Source organism: Ovis aries, chromosome 11 (assembly GCF_016772045.2).
Source record: "Ovis aries strain OAR_USU_Benz2616 breed Rambouillet chromosome 11, ARS-UI_Ramb_v3.0, whole genome shotgun sequence".
Lineage (NCBI taxonomy): Eukaryota > Metazoa > Chordata > Mammalia > Artiodactyla > Bovidae > Ovis > Ovis aries.
The window spans coordinates 50,747,586-50,767,460 of NC_056064.1; the positions used below are offsets into that span (position 1 = coordinate 50,747,586).

At 54.0% G+C, this 19,875-nt stretch overlaps 1 protein-coding gene and 1 long non-coding RNA gene across 2 annotated transcripts; both read left to right on the plus strand.

The window, feature by feature from the left end:
* The first annotated feature begins 1,624 nt into the window (after positions 1-1,624).
* On the plus strand, positions 1,625-4,833 carry LOC105606270 (uncharacterized). Its single transcript, XR_001043677.4, has 2 exons — positions 1,625-1,679; positions 3,730-4,833. It is a non-coding gene; the product is annotated as an uncharacterized LOC105606270 (long non-coding RNA).
* A 3,651-nt stretch (positions 4,834-8,484) lies between these two features.
* Positions 8,485-11,339, plus strand: ACTG1 (actin gamma 1). The gene is made up of 5 exons (XM_004013078.5): positions 8,485-8,574; positions 8,994-9,362; positions 9,643-10,081; positions 10,189-10,370; positions 10,460-11,339. Exons 2-5 carry the CDS (start codon positions 9,000-9,002, stop codon positions 10,601-10,603), a joined length of 1,128 nt encoding a protein of 375 aa, XP_004013127.3. The 5' UTR covers positions 8,485-8,574; positions 8,994-8,999; the 3' UTR covers positions 10,604-11,339.
* The last annotated feature ends 8,536 nt before the right edge of the window (positions 11,340-19,875 follow it).

The following is a 19,875-nucleotide window of genomic DNA, read 5'->3' on the forward strand; positions in this document are numbered from 1 at the left end:
ATCTGCCTGCAATATGGGAGACCTGGGTTTGATCTCTGGATTGGGAAGATCTCCCACAGAAGGGAATGGCAACCCACTCCAGTATTCTTGCCTGGAGAATTCCATGGACAGAGGAGCCTGGCAGACTACAGTCCGTGGGGTTACAAAGAATCACATACGGCTGAGCAACTAACAGGGAAATAAGATCCTGCATGCTGAACATTCATCCAAAAAATCTGAGGGAACATTTTCATCTTGAAACTCCCTCCCTTGTTCCCAGGTAGGTAACACACAGGCACCGGCAGATATGCCAACTTGCTCCTACTTAGAGGCCCTAGGCCTGCCCCTTCCCAGCCCCACACTCAGTCTGTGTCTGGGCAAGGTAGGGAAGAAAATGCTGTGGGCAGGAGTGGATCTGTGAGCCTGCTCAGTACTGCTAACCTTGGCTGACTCCTGTGGGTCAGGGCTGCTCCTGGGGGCTAGCTTTCTGAGACAATTCACTCACACAGGCCCTGGTGGACACACAGGTAGGGTGACTCACCTGTCACCCAGGGAGGCAGAGGTGCCACTCTGGCCACCTGCCCATGGGCGTCCTCTGTCCTTCCCCAGGAATGACCTGACCCCAACCTGGCTCTCTCTGCCCCCTACCTATCGACTTTCAGGGAGACCTCGTGAGTCTGCCCTCAACTCCCTCCCTACCCACCCACCCCAGGGCGTTCTGGGTCTTGCTGTTGCCCGGGTGTGGCACTCCAGGTTCCCTAGAGGGTGCACCTCCACCAGCTCCCACTCCCACCTTCCTGGGGCTAACCTAACCCCAAATGACCTAGCTCCCCAGCTGACAGCCCTTGCATGGCTTCTGGAGAAGTGGTTTGAACACACACCCCTTCGGCCCCCAACCCTGGCCTGGCGGTGCCAGCAGGATGTGTGTAGTTGGGGGAGGGGCTCAGAGTCCCACCCCTCCAATCATCCTGTGTGTTCTCAAACCAACCTCAGCCTCTCTGAGCCTCCTCCTTCTCTCCGAACTGGTTATCTAAGGCCATCTGGCCAGGTGGCCTAGCTGCTGAAATAACCCAGCGTGTCCAGTGAGCAGACAGTATGGCAGCTGCCATCTAAACCAGCTGTGTATTCAACAGACACACTCAGGCCCAGAGTCCGCCCTAGCTTTGGAGTCCGTCTGTGGGTGCTGTCTGCTCCCTGAACAGAAGTTACAGGGACACAGGGGTGGGCTGGCCCTGCCTCCTGAGTGGTGGCCCTGGCCCTCCCTTCTTCTTTTGCCCTGGGTACAGGCTGACCCCAATCCCACCTTGTCTCCCTGCGTCAGTACTGACTGGAGTCACCGGCCACTCCCAAGCCGCTCCCTGTCACCCTAGGGCGGCAGTGACTCAGCGGCCACCGACAGCGACCTCCCCAGCCCGGGTGAGTGGCTGCCGGTGTTGTGCGGGAGGCCCGGGCCAGCCGGGTGGAGGTTTAGGGTGGGGCTGACAGGTGCGGCCCACTCACCCAGTCCTCGCTCGACCCGGGGCACTTTGCCGCGATAGCGGGATCCACCTGGCGGCCCACCTGGGAATGACAGTGACCTGTTTTAGAGCTGGACGCTCCGGGCCGCCGCGACCGGCCAGAGCGCCATCTCCTGGCCCAAGCCTGCAAACTCGCGGCTTACAGGGGATGACCCGCACCCAGCCCGTGACTGATCGGGAGAGGTGAGTGTTGCGTGCGGGCACTGGCGCCCACCTGCCCAGTCTGCAGGGCCACGCGTGCGGTGCCCTGCCCGAACCCCGTTGCGGAGATGCGGGTTGAGCGGTGAACGGGCGGCCCCAGATCTGAAACCCGCTAACAGAGGGGGCGCAGAATGGCCGTGGGTGGCAGGGTGCCCCAGGCTTCCGGGCCCAGTTGGCGCTGCTTCGGCGGCAGCCTCTTCCGCACTCTCTCCGCCTCCCGCTGGACCTAGCTTCTCCCGGGACTCCGGCGCTGACCCCAAAGGGCCCAGGGAAAGCCGGTGCTGGGGCTGGGGTCAGGCTCCCGGAGGTGGAGGCGAGCCGGGGGACAGGGAGGGACACGCTAGGACTCGAGGCCTGGGACCCGGCTCGGGACCAAATTAGGACAAGCGGCCCTGGGCCCGGCCAGCTAGAGTCCAGAGTGGGCGGGGCCGGAGTGGGCTGGGCTGGGCTCTATAGGCCCCGCCCCCGGAGCGCGGCTTCCCCGGGAAGTCTGAGCCCAGGAAGAGGGGTGCCGCGAAGGCCTGGGTGACCCAACTCGACCTCAGCCCTGACCTCGTCCCGCACCACTCTGCGCACCCCAGCTGCAGCCTTTGGTGCAGTGGAGGGGAGCAGACAGAACCAGACCAGCGGCCTCCTCCCTGTGTTTTGCCCTGATCCGCCTCCCAGGGGTGGGGACACCTGTTGGGACAGTCCTGACCTAGTCCAGCTCAAGAGAATTCGGCTGGCTGGGCGAGCTCGCCGCAGCCTGGGGCCAAAGCGAGAGGTGCAGGAGGTGGGCCCCACCCTTGTTGCCGGCAGCCCCATGCGCCTACCAGCTGCATTACTGGAAGAGGGTTCCTGGGGGCAGTCAGGCCTTGGCTGGGTCTCCTTTCCCTCTCAGCTCTAGAGTCATATTCTGCACAGCTGCTCCCCTGTCCCCCTTCTGACTCTCAGGGAAGGCCCTTCCCTCCAGCAGCGCTGGCTGGAAACCCTCCCCCTCCATTCCTTCTTCCCTCCCAAGTATAAGGGGACACCGGCTGCACCTTGCCTCAGGAGAACCACACTCTGGGGCCAAGGGCGGGGACAAACTGAATAACAAGCATTCAGATGGGAGGTGGGGACTTGTCCCAAAGCCAGGGGATGACCTGGAGGCCTGCAGAGGCAGCAGCCAATGGGAAAATCTTTTTGGGCAGATGCTGGTCCTGGGCTGGAGGGCTGTGAGTGGGTGGTGTGTGAGGTGAGGGGGTGGAAGGGTCAATCAGAGCTTGCCATGAGAGCCCCCAGCAACAGGGTAAGGGGCTGAATTTCTGTCTCAAGGCAGTGGGTGGCATGGGGGCAGGGTGATGGGATTTGTAGCATTAATTGGAGGGAAACAGAAGGCTGGCAGCTGGACTGGACAGACACAGGACCAGGATGTGCAGAGTGCTATGGTCTGGCAGGCACCCTGGTTTCTGTCTTTAGCCACATGCTGAGGTAGGGCTATGATGAAGCAGCTGGAAGCCCAGAATTCTGGGTATAATCCTTGGTTCCTTTTGGCAATTTGTGGACACAGCTCACTAAGAGTAAGAACTGTGCAGACATGAAAAGTCCTAACCATAGGGAGCAGGGTTCACACGGGTGGGCAAAGTGTGCTCTTGGCATGTGTGCAAGCAAAGGTGAAAAGCAGACTGTGACCACTTCTGGACCTCTGTGCCAGGTCAGCAGGCTGCTCAGTGGTGTAGAGAGCATTGTCACTGGCCCTGGAGGCCCAGGGGAATGAGGCCTGGGGGTGCACCGTTGGAAGCAGTGTGCAGAGACTGCTGCTCCAGAGAATCTCAGGTCTGACACATGGAGGTGCTGAGTGAGTACATCTTACTCATCAAAGAAAACTGAATGCCTGGGGACATTGAGGCCAGAGGTCTGGAAAACCTCAGTAGTGAGGCTTGGGGAAAGTTCACTGAGCCATCCAGGGGCATCCTGTCCCCAGACCTATGTCCAGTGTAGGAGGGCCACCACCCTCAGAGCCTCTGGTGGGTCAAACATCGCTCACATCACTGGCCCATCTTCTTTACAGAAATTGAGACCCAGAACTCAGGTCCGGACTCCCAGCCCAGTACTCTTCCAAGGGCCTTCTCGGTTCCCATTGCATCATAGTGAGATGGGAAGCTCCCAGAAACTCCAGCAGGGCCTGTCTGTAAGATAGCCGAAGCTCTCCACTGCCGGAGCAGTGAAGCCCTGGCCTGGGTGTCTCTGTGTACCTGACCTCCCAACTTCATTGGGGGGGGACACCCTGTGACCCTCAGTCTACCTGCCTCATGCAGCAACAACTGGATGACACGTGAAGAGGCCTGGCCCAGTGCATCCTGGCACAGGACAAATGGCAAGGATGAGCATACGGCACCTGACAACTCACCAATGCCTGAGTACCCAAGCATCTGGCCACCATGGAGGCTCCACAGGGCTTGGGGCTGGAGCCCTGGGCTCCTGGGGTGCCTTGGGACAGCTGGACTTTGCATGCCTGTCTGTAAAGGGCCGGCAGAACAAACCCCTCTAGACACCTAGACCAGAGACAGAAGTATGTGGCCTGACTCTTGTTTATTGATCTGAAACTTAGAGGTAGGTGGGCCAAGCCAGCAGGAACCTGACTTTGCTTACCAGGGCAGTCTGGGGACCCTTGTTCCAAACAGACAGAACCACTCCAGGGGCTGTGCCTATTGCCATGGGAGCCAGCCCAGCACCCTGGAGAAGGCTTTATGTGATAGAACACTCATCTTGCATTTGACCCACAAGCCTAGGAGAATAGGACAGTGAGCTGAGGGTAGGGAAACTTTGTGGTTCTCCTTGGATTTTTTTTTTTTTTTTTTTTTTTTGCCATACTGTGGCACACAGAACTTCCCTACATGTCCTGTCCAGGGACTGAACTTGTGCCCCCTTCAGTGGAAGCACAGAGTCTTAACCACTGGACCACCAGGGAAGCCCTCCTTGGCATTTAAAAAATGAAGTTCTTATTATGAGATAATTTTAGACTGACACAAAGGCCCCAAAGTCAGCATTAGCATTTCTGTAGACTTTCCACCTGGTTTCCCCTAATGTTAACATCTTACACAAGTCATGGTACAACTGTTGTACTGAAATTGACTGGTACTTAATTCATTAAACTTCACAGACTTTGCTCAGATTTCACCGGTTCTTCCACTACTGTCTTTTTTTTTTTTTTTTTTCCTGTTCGAGGATCCAACTCAGACTCCCACGTTGCATATGGGGGTAGGGAAAAGAAAGGCATTCCTGGCAGGTGGAGTGGCAGAGGCAAAGGCAGAAAGGGGGACTTATTACCAAGTCCCTATGCTGCCTGGCAAGTAACTGGCTAGTGGGAGATGGCGAGAGGCGGGAGGCAGGGGTTGGGTGATGGGCTGCAGTTTACGCTACCAGGTACAGAGGTGACCCTGATCCTGCGAAGGATCCCTGGAGGCTGGAGCAGGGAGACTGACAGACTGGTGTGGCTGTCAGAGAGAAAGAAAAGAAAGACCCTGAGCTGGGGTTGCCTGGCCGTGCCCCAGGGCTGGGGAGGCCTGGGGCTAAGTCTGTCAGGCCACACTTCCTTGCAAGGTAATGCCACCTCCCTGCACCAGTGTCTTCTCAGCCGTTAAATGGCCACAAGATGAAACGAGATGCAGCAAGCACACGATAAATCCACCAAGCCCAGCACCGAATTAAAAAAAAAAAATCACATCATTTCTCTGACCACCCTCCATCCTCACGATAGGACACACCCGCTTCTGGGCAGAAGTGCAGCTGCTGTCTCTCGCTCCTCCTCCCAGGGCCTCCCTGCTCACCCGAGCCAGGGGCTGCCACATTCGTGTGGTCCCCTCCCAAGGGATTCCTGGGCTTCTCCATCTTGAGGGAGGAGGGGGCGGCCTTTCGCTTCCAGGAGCACAGCCCTGAGATGACCTTGGGCGAGGCCTCGCACTGCCAGTTGCAAAACAGAAAAATCACAGCACAGAATGCGGCGTTCCCCAACCCCCTGCGCAGGGCTTGGAGGTCTCTCTGTGGGGCTCGGTCCCTGGACCCGCAGCGTCCTCTTACTGCTGATTCCGGGGTGGGGGTTGCTTCCCAGGCGAGGGGTCGCCCCCTCCACGCCCTAGCCAAACCTCCAGCTCCACTTCCCCACCCCCCCACCCCCGCCCGCGCCACCTGGCCTCTGGGGACACGCGCACCCCACCCTTCGCTCTCGCGGCCGGGTGTGACGCGGGGCGGCGGGGTCTCGCGGACCCGCGGACAGGGTGGGAGCGGTGACGGCGGGCCCCCCTCCCCGCCGCGTCCCCTCCAAGGCGCCGGGGCCGCCTCGCCCCCGCCCGGGCCGCCCGCCACCGCCCCTTTGTCTCGCCGGCCAATCCGCGGCCTCCTTGACTAAATAAGGCGAGGAGCGCGCCCAGAGCCCCTAGTCCGTTACTTCCGCCCCCCGCCCGGCCGGTGACTCAGGGCCGGCGGCGGGCGGGGACAGGGCTGCCGGGCTGCGGCTGCCCGGGCGGCGGGTGGGGCTCCGGCGGCGCCGAAATGGCCAAATATGGCCGCACTGCGCGCCGCCGCCCCCCACCTGCGCACCTGCGGCCGCACCTTGACCCCCCTCCCCCTGCCCCGCGCCGGGTGACACAGCCGCGGAAGTGGAAGCCGCTCCCGCAGCTCATCCCACCCCGCGCCAGGCCGGCTGAGAGCGCCCCTTCCCCTCCGCCGCTGGCCGGCCCTGCGGGTGGGGGGCTGGCTGCCTAGGGTGGGAGCCCCCGGGAACCCAGGCCTGGTCCCACTTCCCCCCACGACCCTTTGGCTTGTGCATCCAGCGCCCTTGCAAAGTGGGGAAGATGGCAGCGGGGGGGTGGGTGGGGAAGGGGACAGAGTTCCGACGGCCTCCGCCCCCTCCCCATCTGTCCTACGAAGCAGCCCGGGCGCACCAGACAAAGGAGTGCCGGAGGGAACTGGAGTCCGGGGAGGGGAGGCCTCCAGGGAGGGGAGGCCCCCGCAGACGAGAGCGCCTGAGTGGAATGCGGGGTAGGCGGACACTGGGCGCGACGCCTTGGACGATACTGGAAACTTCCCACTTGCCCTGTGTGACATCTTGGGGACCCCCCCAAGTATTGCAGTCATCTTCACACACTCCCCCACCTGGGGATTGAAGGCCCTGTGGTTGTGCCCAGGGGCGCCTGTAAGGGTGGATTTTTCTGGAGGGAGACTTAGCCCCAGGTTCTCTCTTGGGTGGAGCACACACCTGATGGACAGCAGCGTTGCCCTGCGCCCTTGCAAAGTCTTGGGAGTCGGGAACCCAGCTAGGCCTGGCATTAAGGGTGCCCATAGGCATGGCTTTGGCATCTGGGTGACTGCAGTCCGCAGGTGAGCTGGGCACCTGCTTTACCTGCCTAGCGCAAAGGTAGATGTGGATATCAGCTAGACGCCAGACCTTGCCCAGCTCTTTGGGGCCCGCGGCCCCGCCCCCCATCAGACGCCAGCCCAGAGCACCTGGACCTTGGACGAGTCCCCAGACTCACTCTGCCTGGCACCACTGCCATCCCTCTTGGCCACTGCTCTTCCCCATATCTCCTCTGATTGTTTTCATTCATTACTGAGCAATCCTGAAGCTTACAAGTCCAAGGAAACCATGGTACCTAGTTCCCTCTAGACATAACCCAAATACTGGCGGCAAAGGGGGTCATCAGGACCCTGCCAGAGGTGACAAGTCTTCAAGTGCCAGCTCCTGGGAGAAAGGGCACGCCCTGGACCCGGGAAAACCACAGCCCCAGGGCAGCAGGGGTCCAGCAGTGGGACACAACTGAGCGACTGTACGCACGCACACAGACACACACACACACATAACTTAGACAGAAGAGAGGGTGCCACCTTCAAGTTTAGCGGGGGAGTTGACCGTTTAGGCAGTCAAGACTTCTTCCCTGCCTGTTTCCCTACAAAGGGAATTAAAATGAAAGGTTATTAAAATGAAACAAAGCTCCACCCCCTCCCCAGAGGGGACAGGGTGACCCCAAACCCAGAGTGGAGCCCCCGCCTGGGGACAATCGGGCCTGCGGTTTGAGGGGCAGGATGCGTTGGGTGTGGTAGAATCGGGCCAGTCCCTGTACTGTCAGGGACCACGGTGCCTCAACTCCGACGCTGAGACCTACGCGGTCCTGGCTGCGGTGGGGGACGAGCGGCTCCTTCCCATCCAGACAGTGTCGAGGTCACGGCTCCCCAGGACTCCCCTGGAACACCGGGCCCACAGTGCCGCAAGGGAGGCCGGCCGGGACCACCACCCTCCCCTCCCCCAGCCCGGTGCCGGGAACCCGCCTTGATGGCCTGCAGAGACTAGGAGGGGAAAATTAAAGGGGGCGCGGGGAGGAAAGCCCACCAGCGCGGCTAGGCCGCGGGTACACACCCTGTTCCGGGTGCCGCCCAGCCCCGGGCCAGGCAGTTTCGGGGTGCAGCCAGGCCCTCCCCCACGGCGCGCGACAGTCCCGGGGCGGGGCCCCCAGGTCAGCTCCCGGCCTCCTCTGCGACCACCCCTGCAGCCCCCCGGGGGCGCCCACCCATCCTGCCCGCGCGCCGGTCAGTGCGGGGTCTCATTCTGGGGGTCTCCAGCGCCCGGGGGCAGCGCGGGCGGGGCGGTTGGGGGCGGTGCGGGCGGGGGGCGGGACCGGGCGAGGGGCCCCACGTGCCCCTCTCGGGCGGGCCAATGGGCGCCCGGCGTTCGGAAAGATCGCCATATATGGACATGTTCTGGGGCCGCGCGCGCCGCCGGTTCGCGCGCGCGCCCCGCTTCGCTTAAATACCGGCGGGGGAGGCCGCGGACGGTCTCACTCGCCGCAGCCGGCTCGCGTTCCGTGTCCTCCCGCGCTTCTTTGCTCGCTCTTCCGCACCCCGCGGCCCGTCTCCTCCATCGGTAAGCGACCAGGCCTAGGCGGCCTGCCCGGGTATCCGGGCCCCCGCACCCCTTCGCAGTTCCATTTTCTACTCCCGGCCCTAGAGGCCTGGCCACCTCGACCCCGGGAACAAAGGGTGGTCGGGTGGGGTGGGGTGGGGTAAGTGGGCTGGGACGCGCCCCAGCTGGTTCGGGGAGGGCGCAGCGGGTGTGCTGCTGGGGGAAGGGGCAGGGCGAGTCCGGGCGGCAGTGTTGAGAACCCCCGGTCTTCTCTCCGCGGAACGACGTGGGAGGGGGCGTTACATAAAAGCCGGCCCCGGTTCCAGGCGGTTACTCTGCAGCCGGGTCGGGGGGAGGTGGAACGCCTCGCGGGGAGGGCCTTTGCTGGGGCCGTTCTCTGAGCATCAGGGCGCGCCTGAGTGGGTCTCATCTTTGAATAGATCGCCATGGAAGAAGAAATTGCCGCCCTCGTCATCGACAATGGTTCTGGCATGTGCAAAGCTGGCTTTGCTGGGGATGACGCCCCCCGGGCCGTGTTCCCGTCCATCGTTGGGCGTCCCCGACACCAGGGCGTCATGGTGGGCATGGGGCAGAAGGACAGCTACGTGGGCGACGAGGCCCAGAGCAAGCGTGGCATCCTAACCCTTAAGTACCCCATCGAGCACGGCATCGTCACCAACTGGGACGACATGGAGAAGATCTGGCACCACACCTTCTACAACGAGCTGCGTGTGGCCCCCGAGGAGCACCCCGTGCTGCTGACGGAGGCTCCTCTGAACCCCAAGGCCAACCGTGAGAAGATGACCCAGGTAAGCACAGGCGGGTGGGTTGAGCCATTTCATCTATTTCGCTAGTCATTTCATGTTCAGTTTTGTTTTCTGAAATTCAAGTATTTCTTTCAATATTTCCAGGGTTCTGTTCTTCTCCTGGCATTTCCTTCCTGAAGTCTCAAGGTTTCTTATTTGTGTTTCTGCTTGCTTCCTTTTCTTTTCTCCACACATCACATTTGTGGCATGCTGGCATGGTGTGAGAGCATGGGGTGGCCCCCAGTCCCTTCCTCTGACTAAAGGAGCCTTTTGTCTCCTGCAGATCATGTTCGAGACTTTCAACACTCCTGCCATGTATGTGGCCATCCAGGCTGTGCTGTCCCTGTACGCCTCTGGCCGCACCACTGGCATTGTCATGGACTCTGGGGACGGGGTCACCCACACGGTGCCCATCTACGAGGGGTACGCCCTCCCCCACGCCATCCTGCGTCTGGACCTGGCTGGCCGGGACCTGACAGACTACCTCATGAAGATCCTCACGGAACGTGGTTACAGCTTTACCACCACAGCCGAGCGGGAAATTGTGCGTGACATCAAGGAGAAGCTCTGCTACGTCGCCCTGGACTTCGAGCAGGAGATGGCTACTGCTGCGTCGTCCTCCTCCTTGGAGAAGAGCTATGAGCTGCCCGATGGTCAGGTGATCACCATTGGCAACGAGCGGTTCCGGTGTCCCGAGGCGCTCTTCCAGCCGTCCTTCCTGGGTAGGTGTCCGGCGGGCAGCATGACTGACCTCCCTTTGAGGCTGCCGAGGGTCAAGGTGCTTTTCACCTTGAATGTGGGATCTCTGAGGGTGAGCTTTGTCCCTTAGGTATGGAGTCCTGTGGCATCCACGAGACCACCTTCAATTCCATCATGAAGTGTGACGTGGACATCCGAAAGGACCTGTATGCCAACACGGTGCTGTCTGGTGGCACCACCATGTACCCTGGCATCGCCGACAGGATGCAGAAGGAGATCACCGCGCTGGCTCCGAGCACGATGAAGATCAAGGTGAGGCAGAGGCGGCTGTGGCCTTGGGCCCAGGGGCCTTGCGGCTAAGATGGTGCCACCCACTTAAAGCCCCATTCTTGTCATTTCAGATTATCGCTCCTCCCGAGCGCAAGTACTCGGTGTGGATCGGAGGCTCCATCCTGGCCTCCCTGTCCACCTTCCAGCAGATGTGGATCAGCAAGCAGGAGTATGATGAGTCTGGCCCCTCCATTGTCCACCGCAAATGCTTCTAAACGGACTGCGAGCAGATGCGTAGCATTTGCTGCATGAGTTAATTCAGAAGTATAAATTTGCCCTGGCAAATGTATACACCTCATGCTAGCCTCATGAAACTGGAATAAGCCTTTGAAAAGAAATTTGTCCTTGAAGCTTGTATCTGATATCAGCACTGGATTGTAGAACTTGTTGCTGATTTTGACCTTGTATTCAAGTTAACTCTTACCTTGGTATATGTTTAATACCCTGTGCATATCTTTGATTTAAACCCCTAGTTATATTCGGCTCTCTCACCTCTGTAGCTGAGGTGAGAATGTTATGGAAGAGAAATCCAATGGCTTGATAAGAATCTGGGAGACTGCAAGTCTCTCAGTCTGTGCAGGGTATTAATGTGTCAGAGCTGCCTATTCCAGGATTTCTCTAGAGGCTGGCAAGAGTCCTGAAACAGTTGTCATTTCTGTCTTGGCCGGTCTTACATGGGGTTGGGAAGGTCCAAGCCGTAGGACCTGCTTTTCCTTTCTTACTGAAGATTTCCCACCAGAACACCATGGGCTTTTACTTGCCTTGAGTTGGAAACAGTTTGCATTCACACCTGTAAATTTATTCATCCTTTTAATTTATGTAAGGTTTTTGTACGCAATTCTCAATTCTTTTAAGAGATGACAACAGACTTTGATTTTCTACTGTCATGTGAGAACATTAGGCCCCAGCAACGCGTCATTGTGAGGAAATAAAAGTGCTGCAGTAAACCGATCAGTGCCTGTGTTTGATCAGTGGGGAGTGGTGGGTTGTGTGGGGGTGTAACAGCCTCAAGCTCTAATTAGGCAACAAAAACTGGTTTCTCCAAAACCAGAGGTGAACAGGGGTCCTGTGAGCATCTAGAGTCCGTGTCAGATTGGGCTTCCAGGGAAAAGGAAAGCTTGGGTGGGACTAGCCCCCAAGGGGGCTGGGAGGAGGGCAGCATCTTACACTTCTTTGGTGTAAAGATGCTCTCCCATAGAAGCAGGAAGGGCGTGACTTTCTCAGCACAGGTGGTGGGGAGGCGGTGCACTCAGTGAAACAACCATGGGGTTAATTAGAGCCTTCTTGCTGAGCTGTGGAACCTTCAGTCTGCTGATAAAGGTCACCTGGTGGGGTGAACTTGACTTGGGCTCTAGATTCCTTGACTAATACCTGAAAGCTTTCCCTAAGGGCAGGCAGAGTCTTCCACAGCTATTTCAGATTTTCAAATTTGGCAGGTTGGGTCAGACCTAAACTGATTGAAAAAGCTTTTAAGGGTTTGGAAGAACATGGTTTAGGTATCTGGAGATTGCATGCCTCAGCTGTTGGGAAGCAAGTTTCACCTGTGGGGGCTGATAGTGCTTTCTAGTTTAACCTTGTGGTTGGGGAGGGGCTTCCAGGTCCAGGGGAGGGAGGCCTTGTTAGACTGGGTCAGGAGCAAGGGGCCCTAAGAACAAATGACTGAAGGAGATGGGGAGTCTTGGGAACAAAAATGTGGACCCTGCCAAGCCCAGACCTCCAATTGCTTTGCTCCTGTCTGCTCACAGCAGCCCTGTGATTTACTCATGGAACACAAGAGTGATGGGTCAGAAATGACTCTCTTGCCCTGGGCAGCATTCCACTCAGAACAAGAAAATCTGATTTGAAGCCTGATTGGATTCAGGGAACAGGATAGACCGGACTCAGGTGAGCGAGGTGGAGGAGAGAACACCTTTAGGAACAGGGAGGAGAAAGGTGACCTGGGTGACCACAATCCCAGCTCCATAAACCCTTCCTTGCATTGGGCCCAGTGAGCATGGCCCTCTACTCTGGGTCTCTGTCCCCTCTGCAAATGAGAACAGTGCCTGCTCCATGTGGAGGCCAGCCACCATCCCCATGGGTGAAAGGGGCGCATGTCACCTGCCCTTCTGCTCTTGGGTGTAGCAAGATTTCTGCAACACAGAAGACACTGGCCTTTCTTTGTGGCATTCTGGGGACAGTTACCAGATGTCAAACCCAATCACTGTACCCACTGGAGGAAGGAGCATGGCGGGGAAGCCTGGCCCCTGGCGCCGTTGGCTGGACCTGTTGGAGAGCTCAGCACGGTGCCATCTGTGAAAAGAGACTTCACCCCAGAGGGAGGCCCTCCTCCAGCCTCTGTGGAAAATCTCACCTTTGTCAGCTCTGCCTGCAGAGTACAGCAAAATGCTATGCTTTGCACAGGAGAGGAAGCTGGAGGAAAAGATGGACTAGTCACTATGACTTTGGACACAATTTGCTCAAACCAAAGCAAGAGGTGGACAGCCCTGCCCACTTCTGTCTCTGCCTCTTTTTTGAGGCTGCATCAGGATTTAGCTGTGTCACTTGGGCCTCTCTCTGGTTGCGGTGCATGGTCTTAGCTACCCCTTGGCATGTGGGATCTTAGTTCCCTAGCCACCGACTGAACCCACATCCCCTCCACTGGAAGTCAGATTCTCGACCACTGGAGTGCCAGGCAATTCCCAGCTCTGCCCACTTCTACAGAAAGAAGGAGCTCTTCAAGGGAGAACGTCATTAACAAAGCCAGCCAGCGCTTGGAATGCAGCATCTTTGAAGTGGGGAAACGGGATAAATCTGCAGACCACAGACCTGCAGGCCAATATAGGGGACGTGGGTTTGATCCTGGTCTGGGAACTAAGGTCGCACATGCCACAGAGCTACTGAACCTGCAAGCCACAGCTAAGACCTGATGCAGCCAAATGAATATTTAAAAAGACATAAAGGCTAATTAAAATATATATGTATATATATATCTCCAGACCACGGAAGGACCACAGATGAGAGAACATTCTGTGGGCCACTTAGGGAAGGCAAGAAAACCTCAAAGACCGATGCCTTAATGCCAATTAGCTTAATGAATGGAAGCTTCTGGAAGGGCTGTCCCCTCAGAGAAACACGTCCTGAGTAAATCTGTGAGCTGAACCCTTGAGAGGCTCTTCTCCAGGGCCCCTGGTGTCCTGATGCTGAGACAGGTGGAGGACAGCGAGTGACGCAGGAGGTTCATGGGTGCCCAGCCTTCCTGTGGTGTGAGGAGCCCATCCACGTGCCTGGTGGACGGTCAGTGATGATGCCAACTCAAAATTAGCATCCCCTGGCAAGAGGTGGATGTTGTGTTTGTCGGATGCAACTTCAAGTTCGAGGCCCTTTTATCATGAATGATCAGTATTTGAGTAGAGGATGGAAAGTGTTTCAAGGAGGGAGTTGCAAGGATTCGCACTGGAAAGACCAGTCTCTAATGACTTGGCGATTGTGGCTTCCCAGGACCCTTTTCTGGTTAGAGGCACCAAACTTCAGCCCTGGGGAGCTCTCCTTGGGGTGTTCCTCCTGAGAGGCACGTGAGCCACCCCAGCTGGGGCTGCCTGCTGTACACAGAGCCCCTGGGGGGCCCACAGCCCCTTACAGCTGTGCTGGTCTGCAGACTTCACCCTCATCGACCAGTGGCCATTCAGATTTTTTTCCCGATGGAAGTTCCCTTTCCTCTTTCAGCTTTTTGCTGAGGCCTTAGGGGGTGCCCTCCAGGGGGACCTGTCTCAGTGCAGGGTTCAGAGGCTGCCCCTCTCTGGGGTCTGTTCCACTTCCTACCCTATTGATGGTGAGTTTGACCCTGGACACATTTTTAGACAATGAAATAGGAGTGAAGGGGCTGTAAGAACCTATGTAGGGCGGACCTGCTCTCTTTTCCCTCTGCTCTGGGACCACAGTGTTCCAGAGAGGGGCTTTTGCATCAGCCTGGAGGCCTGAGAGATATCATCAGTGCTAACATGTTTGGACATAGAGCTTGAGCAAGAAACAAATTCTTACTGCTGTAAGCTGGTGAAATTACAGAATCACTGGTTATGCAGAATAATGAAGCCTCAGCAGTCTGATACAGCATCAATGTATATACGCATGGCTACCCCTAGAATTGTGCAGTGCACCACCTGTGCATCTGTACCATGAAATCCCTGCACAGCCCTGCCCCACCCCTTGTACACCTATCCTACCACTTCAATGCCTATGTTACCTGTCTCCCTCCCTGGTCTGTGAGGTGCTTTTGTTTTTAAATGATGGTAAATATACACAGTATATAAAATTTATCCTTTTTACAATAGCATTAAAAAGAATACAATACTTAGGAACTAACTGATTTCCCCCAAGGAGATGAGAGATGTGTCCCATGAAAGCTACTAAACATTGCTTAAAGAAATGAAAGAAGACACAAATACATCCCATGTTCATGGATTGGAAGACAGTATTGTTAAAATGTCAGTATTACCCAAAGCAATCTACAGATTCAGTGCAATTGCTACCAAAGTCCCAATGACATTTTTTTTCAGAAACAGAAAAATCCATCCTAAAATTAACATAGAATCTCAAGCGCCCCGCATAGCCAAAACAATCCTGAAAAAGCATAGAGCTGGAGGATGAACACTTTTTGGTTTCGAAAGTTAACTGCAAAGCACAAATAATCAAAACAGTGTGGTTGGTTCTGGAATAAAGACAGACATAAACCAATGGGAAGAGCCCAGAAATATACCCTCCCATATATGGCCAAATGATTTTCAACAGAGTTGCTAAGACCATTCAGTGGAGAAAGTATATTCCTTTCAACAAATGGTACTGAGAAAACAGGATCCTCACATGCAACAGAATGAAGTTGGACCCTTACCTCACACCAAAGATTACAAAGATTAACTCAAAATGGATTAAGGACCTATACGTAAAACCGAAAACTACACAACTCTTAGAAGAGAACAGGACGCATGTGTGAAACAGATCGCCAGCCCAGTTTTGATTCATGAGACAGGGTGCTCAGGGCTGGTACACTGGGATGACCCTGAGGGATGAGATGGGGAGTGAGGTGGAATTGGGTTCAGGATGGGGAACACATGTACACCCACGGCTGATTCATGCCAATGTATGGCAAAAACCACTCTACAATATTGTGAAGTAATTAGCCTCCAATTAAAATAATTTTTTTAAAAAAGAGAACAGGACAAAAGCTTCATGACGCTGGGTTTGGTGTGCGCACGTAATATGTATAAAACCATCTGTATCTGTATTAAGTTAAGCATGAGCTCCTACTGATGTCTCGAACTCTAATCGCTACCACTGGATCAGTCTACTCTTCTGCCTTCATTTATCTGTAACCTCTTTCTCTAACAATGAGCAACCTAGATTCCAGCATCCATCATGCTGTGCTGTGCTGTGCTTAGTTGCTCAGTCGTGTCCAACTCTTTGTGATCCCGTAGACTGTAGCCCATCAGGCTCCTCTGTGCAGGGGTTTCTCCAGGCAAGAATACTGGAGTGGATTGCCACACCCTCCTCCAGGGGATCTTCCCAACCCAGGGATCAAATCCAGGTCTCTCATATTGCAGATGGATTCTTTACCATCTGAGCCATCAGGGAAGCCCAAGAATACCGGAGTGGGTAGCCTATCCCTTCTCCAGGGCATCTTCTTGACCCCAAAATCAAACCAGGGTCTCCTGCATTGCAGGCGGATTCTTTACCAGCTGAGCTACCAGGGAAGCCCCAGCATCCACCATACATTCATTTAATCATCAATTCCAGTGTATATGTACAGGCAGAATGGAGATATTGCAGGTCCAGGCCAACAAATAAAGCGAATATTGCAATAAAGTCAGTCACATGAATTTTTTTCTTTCTTGGTGCATATAACAGTTATGTTTAGGACTTCCCTAGCAGTCCAGTGGTTAAGACTTTGCCTTCCAATGCAGGGCTACACGTTCAATCCCTGGTCGGGGAGCTAAGATTCCACATGCCTCATGGTCAAAAAAACAAAACCTAAAACAGAAACACTATTGTAACAAATTCAATAAAGACTTTAAAAATGGTCCACATCAAAAACATCTTTACAAACATGTTTACATTATACTGTAGTTATTGTGACATATGTTAGTCACCCAGTCTTCTTTGACTCTTTGCCCGGCAGGCTCCTCTGTCCATGGAATTCTCCATGCAAGTATACTGGAGTGGGTAGTCATTCCCATCTCTAAAGGGTCTTCCTGACCCAAGGATTGAACCCACACCTCCTGCATTGCAGGCAGACTCTTTACCATCTGAGCCACCAGAGAAGCTTCAAGTGTGCAATAGCATTGTCTTATAAAAAAAAAAGTATGTACCTTAATTAAAATAATACTTTATTGCTGCTGCTACTGCTGCTAAGTTGCTTCAGTCGTGTCCAACTCTGTGCGACCCCATAGACTGCAGCCCACCAGGCTCCCCTGTCCCTGGGATTCTCCAGGCAAGAACACTGGAGTGGGTTGCCATGTCCTTCTCCAGTGCATGAAAGTGAAAAGTGAAAGTGAAGTCGCTCAGTCGTGTCCGACTTCGTGACCCGACGGACTGCAGCCTACCAGGCTCCTCCATCCATGGGATTTTCCAGGCAAGAGTACTGGAGTGGGTTGCCGTTGCCTTCTCCGACTTTATTGCTAAAAGATGCTAACTATCATCTGAGTCATTAGTGAGTTGTAGTAGATCACAAGATCACAGGTCACTGTAACACATATGATAATAATGAAAAAGTTTGAAATATCATGAGAATAACCAAAATGTGACAGAGACACGAAGGGAGCAAACGCTGTTGTGAAAGCGGGGCCGACAGATTTGCTCAAGGTAGAATTGCCGCAAACCTTTGATTTGTAAACAATGTGCAATAAACTGAAGCTCAAAAAAAAAAAAAAAAAGGTCTTCCTGTACAGTATACAGGTCAGGAAGCAACAGTTAGAACTGGACATGGAACAACAGACTGGTTCCAAACAGGAAAAGGAGTATGTCAAGGCTGTATATTGTCACCCTGCTTATTTAACTTATATGCAGAGTACATCATGAGAAATGCTGGGCTGGATGAAGCACAAGCTGGAATCAAGATTGCTGGGAGAAATATCAATAACCTCAGATATGCAGATGACACCACCCTTATGGCAGATAGTGAAGAGGAACTAAAAGCCTCTTGATGAAAGTGAAAGTGGAGAGTGAAAAAGTTGGCTTAAAGCTCAACATTCAGAAAACTAAGATCATGGCATCTGGTCCCATCACTTCATGGGAAATAGATGGAGAAACAGTGGAAACAGTGTCAGACTTTATTTTGGGGGGCTCCAAAATCACTGCAGCTGATGATTGCAGCCATGAAATTAAAAGACGCTTACTCCTTGGAAGGAAAGTTATGACCAACCTAGATAGCATATTCAAAAGCAGAGACATTACTTTGCCAACAAAAGTCCATCTAGTCAAAGCTATGGTTTTTCCAGTGGTCATGTATGGATGTGAGAGTTGGACTGTGAAGAAAGTTGAGCACTGAAGAATTGATGCTTTTGAACTATGGTGTTGGAGAAGACTCTTGAGAGTCCCTTGGACTGCAAGGAGATCCAACCAGTCCATCCTAAAGGAGATCAGTCCTGGGTGTTCTTTGGAAGGAATGATGCTAAAGCTGAAATTCCAGTACTTTGGCCACCTCATGCAAAGAGTTGACTCATTGGAAAAGACCCTGATGCTGGGAGGGATTGGGGGCAGGAGGAGGAGGGGACGACAGAGGATGAACTGGCTGGATGGCATCACTGACTCGATGGATGTGAGTTTGAGTGAACTCCAGGTGTTGGTGATGGACAGGGAGGCCTGGCGTGCTGCGATTCATGGGGTCGCAAAGAGTCGGACAGGACTGAGCGACTGAACTGAACTGTGCAGCGTTTCAGAATTAACCAGTACCAGAATTAATCCAGTTGTACCAGTACAACTTTACCAGCTACAGTATGGGGCTATGTGCTGTTCTTTTGCCTTTAGTCTTAGGGATCCTCCCATTCCCAAAGTTACCTAGGTCAGTACCTTTCCCCCACCCACTTTAGTGAGGCGGGTTCATCCGTTTGTAATTGTTACCTTCTTTTGCCACATTCTGCCTTCCTTCCTGGGTTCCCTTAATTTCCTAAATGTTTTTTTAAAATAATTTTATTAATTTGCTTATTCATATATTCATCTTTGGCTGTGCTGGATCTTCACTGCTGTGCCAGCTTTTCTCTAATTGTGGCTGGTGGGGCCACTCTCTGTTGCCAAGAACAGGCTTCTCATTGCGGTGGCTTCTCTTGCTGCAGAGCTCGGGCTTGAGGGCTTCAGTAGTTGTGTCCCATGGGCTCAGTAGTTGCAGCTCCCAGACTCTAGAGCACAGGCTCAATAGCTGTGGCTCGGGGGCTTAGTTGCTCTGAGGCACGTGGGATCTTCCTGGATCAGGGATTGAACCTGTGTCTCCTGCGTTGGCAGCAGATTCTTTACCACTGAGCCACCAGGGAAGCCTTCCATTCCCCTATTGAAAGACATGTTGCTTGTTTCCAGATTTTGGTAATTATGAATAAAGCTGCTATAAGCATTGTTTTTTTTTTTGGAGATTTTTGTGTGGACATAAGTTTTCAGATCCATTAGGCAAAAATCTTAGGAGTATAACTGCTGGATTGTATGGTAAGATTGTGTTTATCTCTGTAAGAAACGAAGTGAAGTGAACTGAAAGTTGCTCAGTCGTGTCCAACTCTTTGTGACCCCATGGGCTATACAGTCCATGGAATTCTCCAGACCACAATACTGAGTGGGTAGCCTTTCCCTTCTCCAGGGGATCTTCCCAACCCAGGGATCAATCCCAGGTCTCCTGCATTGCAGGCGGATTCTTTACCAGCTGAGCCACAAGGGAGGCCCAAGAATACTGGAGTGGGTGGCCTATCCCTTCTCTAGCAGATCTTCCTGATCCAGGACTCAAACCAGGGTCTCCTGAATTGCAGGCGGATTCTTTACCAACTGAGCTATCAGGGAAGTCCCTGTGAGAAATGGCCAACTTGTTTTCCAAAGTGGCTGTACCATTCTGAATTTTCCGCTGGCAATGAAGGAGAATTTCTGTTGCTCCACATGCTTGCCAGCATTCGGTGTTGTCAATGTTTTCAAATTTTAGTCATTTGTTAGATGTTAGTGGTCTCATAATGTGGTCTTAATTTGCATTTTCCTAATAAATAATAATGTTGAGCATCTCTTTATGTGTTTATTGGTCTATTCTATGTCTTCTTTTCTGAAGTATATAGTCTATTCTTTTGCCCATTTTTATTGAGTTGTTGGTCTTTTTATTATTATTCAGTGGTAAGGGTTCTCTGTCTATTTGGACACTAATAATTTATCAGATGCATATGTTGCAAGTACTTTATCTCATTCTGTAACTTGCTGTTTCATTTTTTAACAGTGTACTTTGAAGAATAGAACATTCAAGTTTTGTTGACGTCTTATATACCCATTTTTCCTTTTT

What these genes read in the sequence shown, in the direction of transcription:
- ACTG1 (XM_004013078.5), top strand. Translation starts at nt 9,000, where the DNA reads ATGGAAGAAGAAATTGCCGCCCTCGTCATCGACAATGGTTCTGGCATG. An exon ending in CTTCCAGCCGTCCTTCCTGG is followed by an intron (nt 10,082 to 10,188) that starts GTAGGTGTCCGG and finishes TTTGTCCCTTAG; the next exon opens with GTATGGAGTCCTGTGGCATC. An exon ending in CGAGCACGATGAAGATCAAG is followed by an intron (nt 10,371 to 10,459) that starts GTGAGGCAGAGG and finishes TTGTCATTTCAG; the next exon opens with ATTATCGCTCCTCCCGAGCG.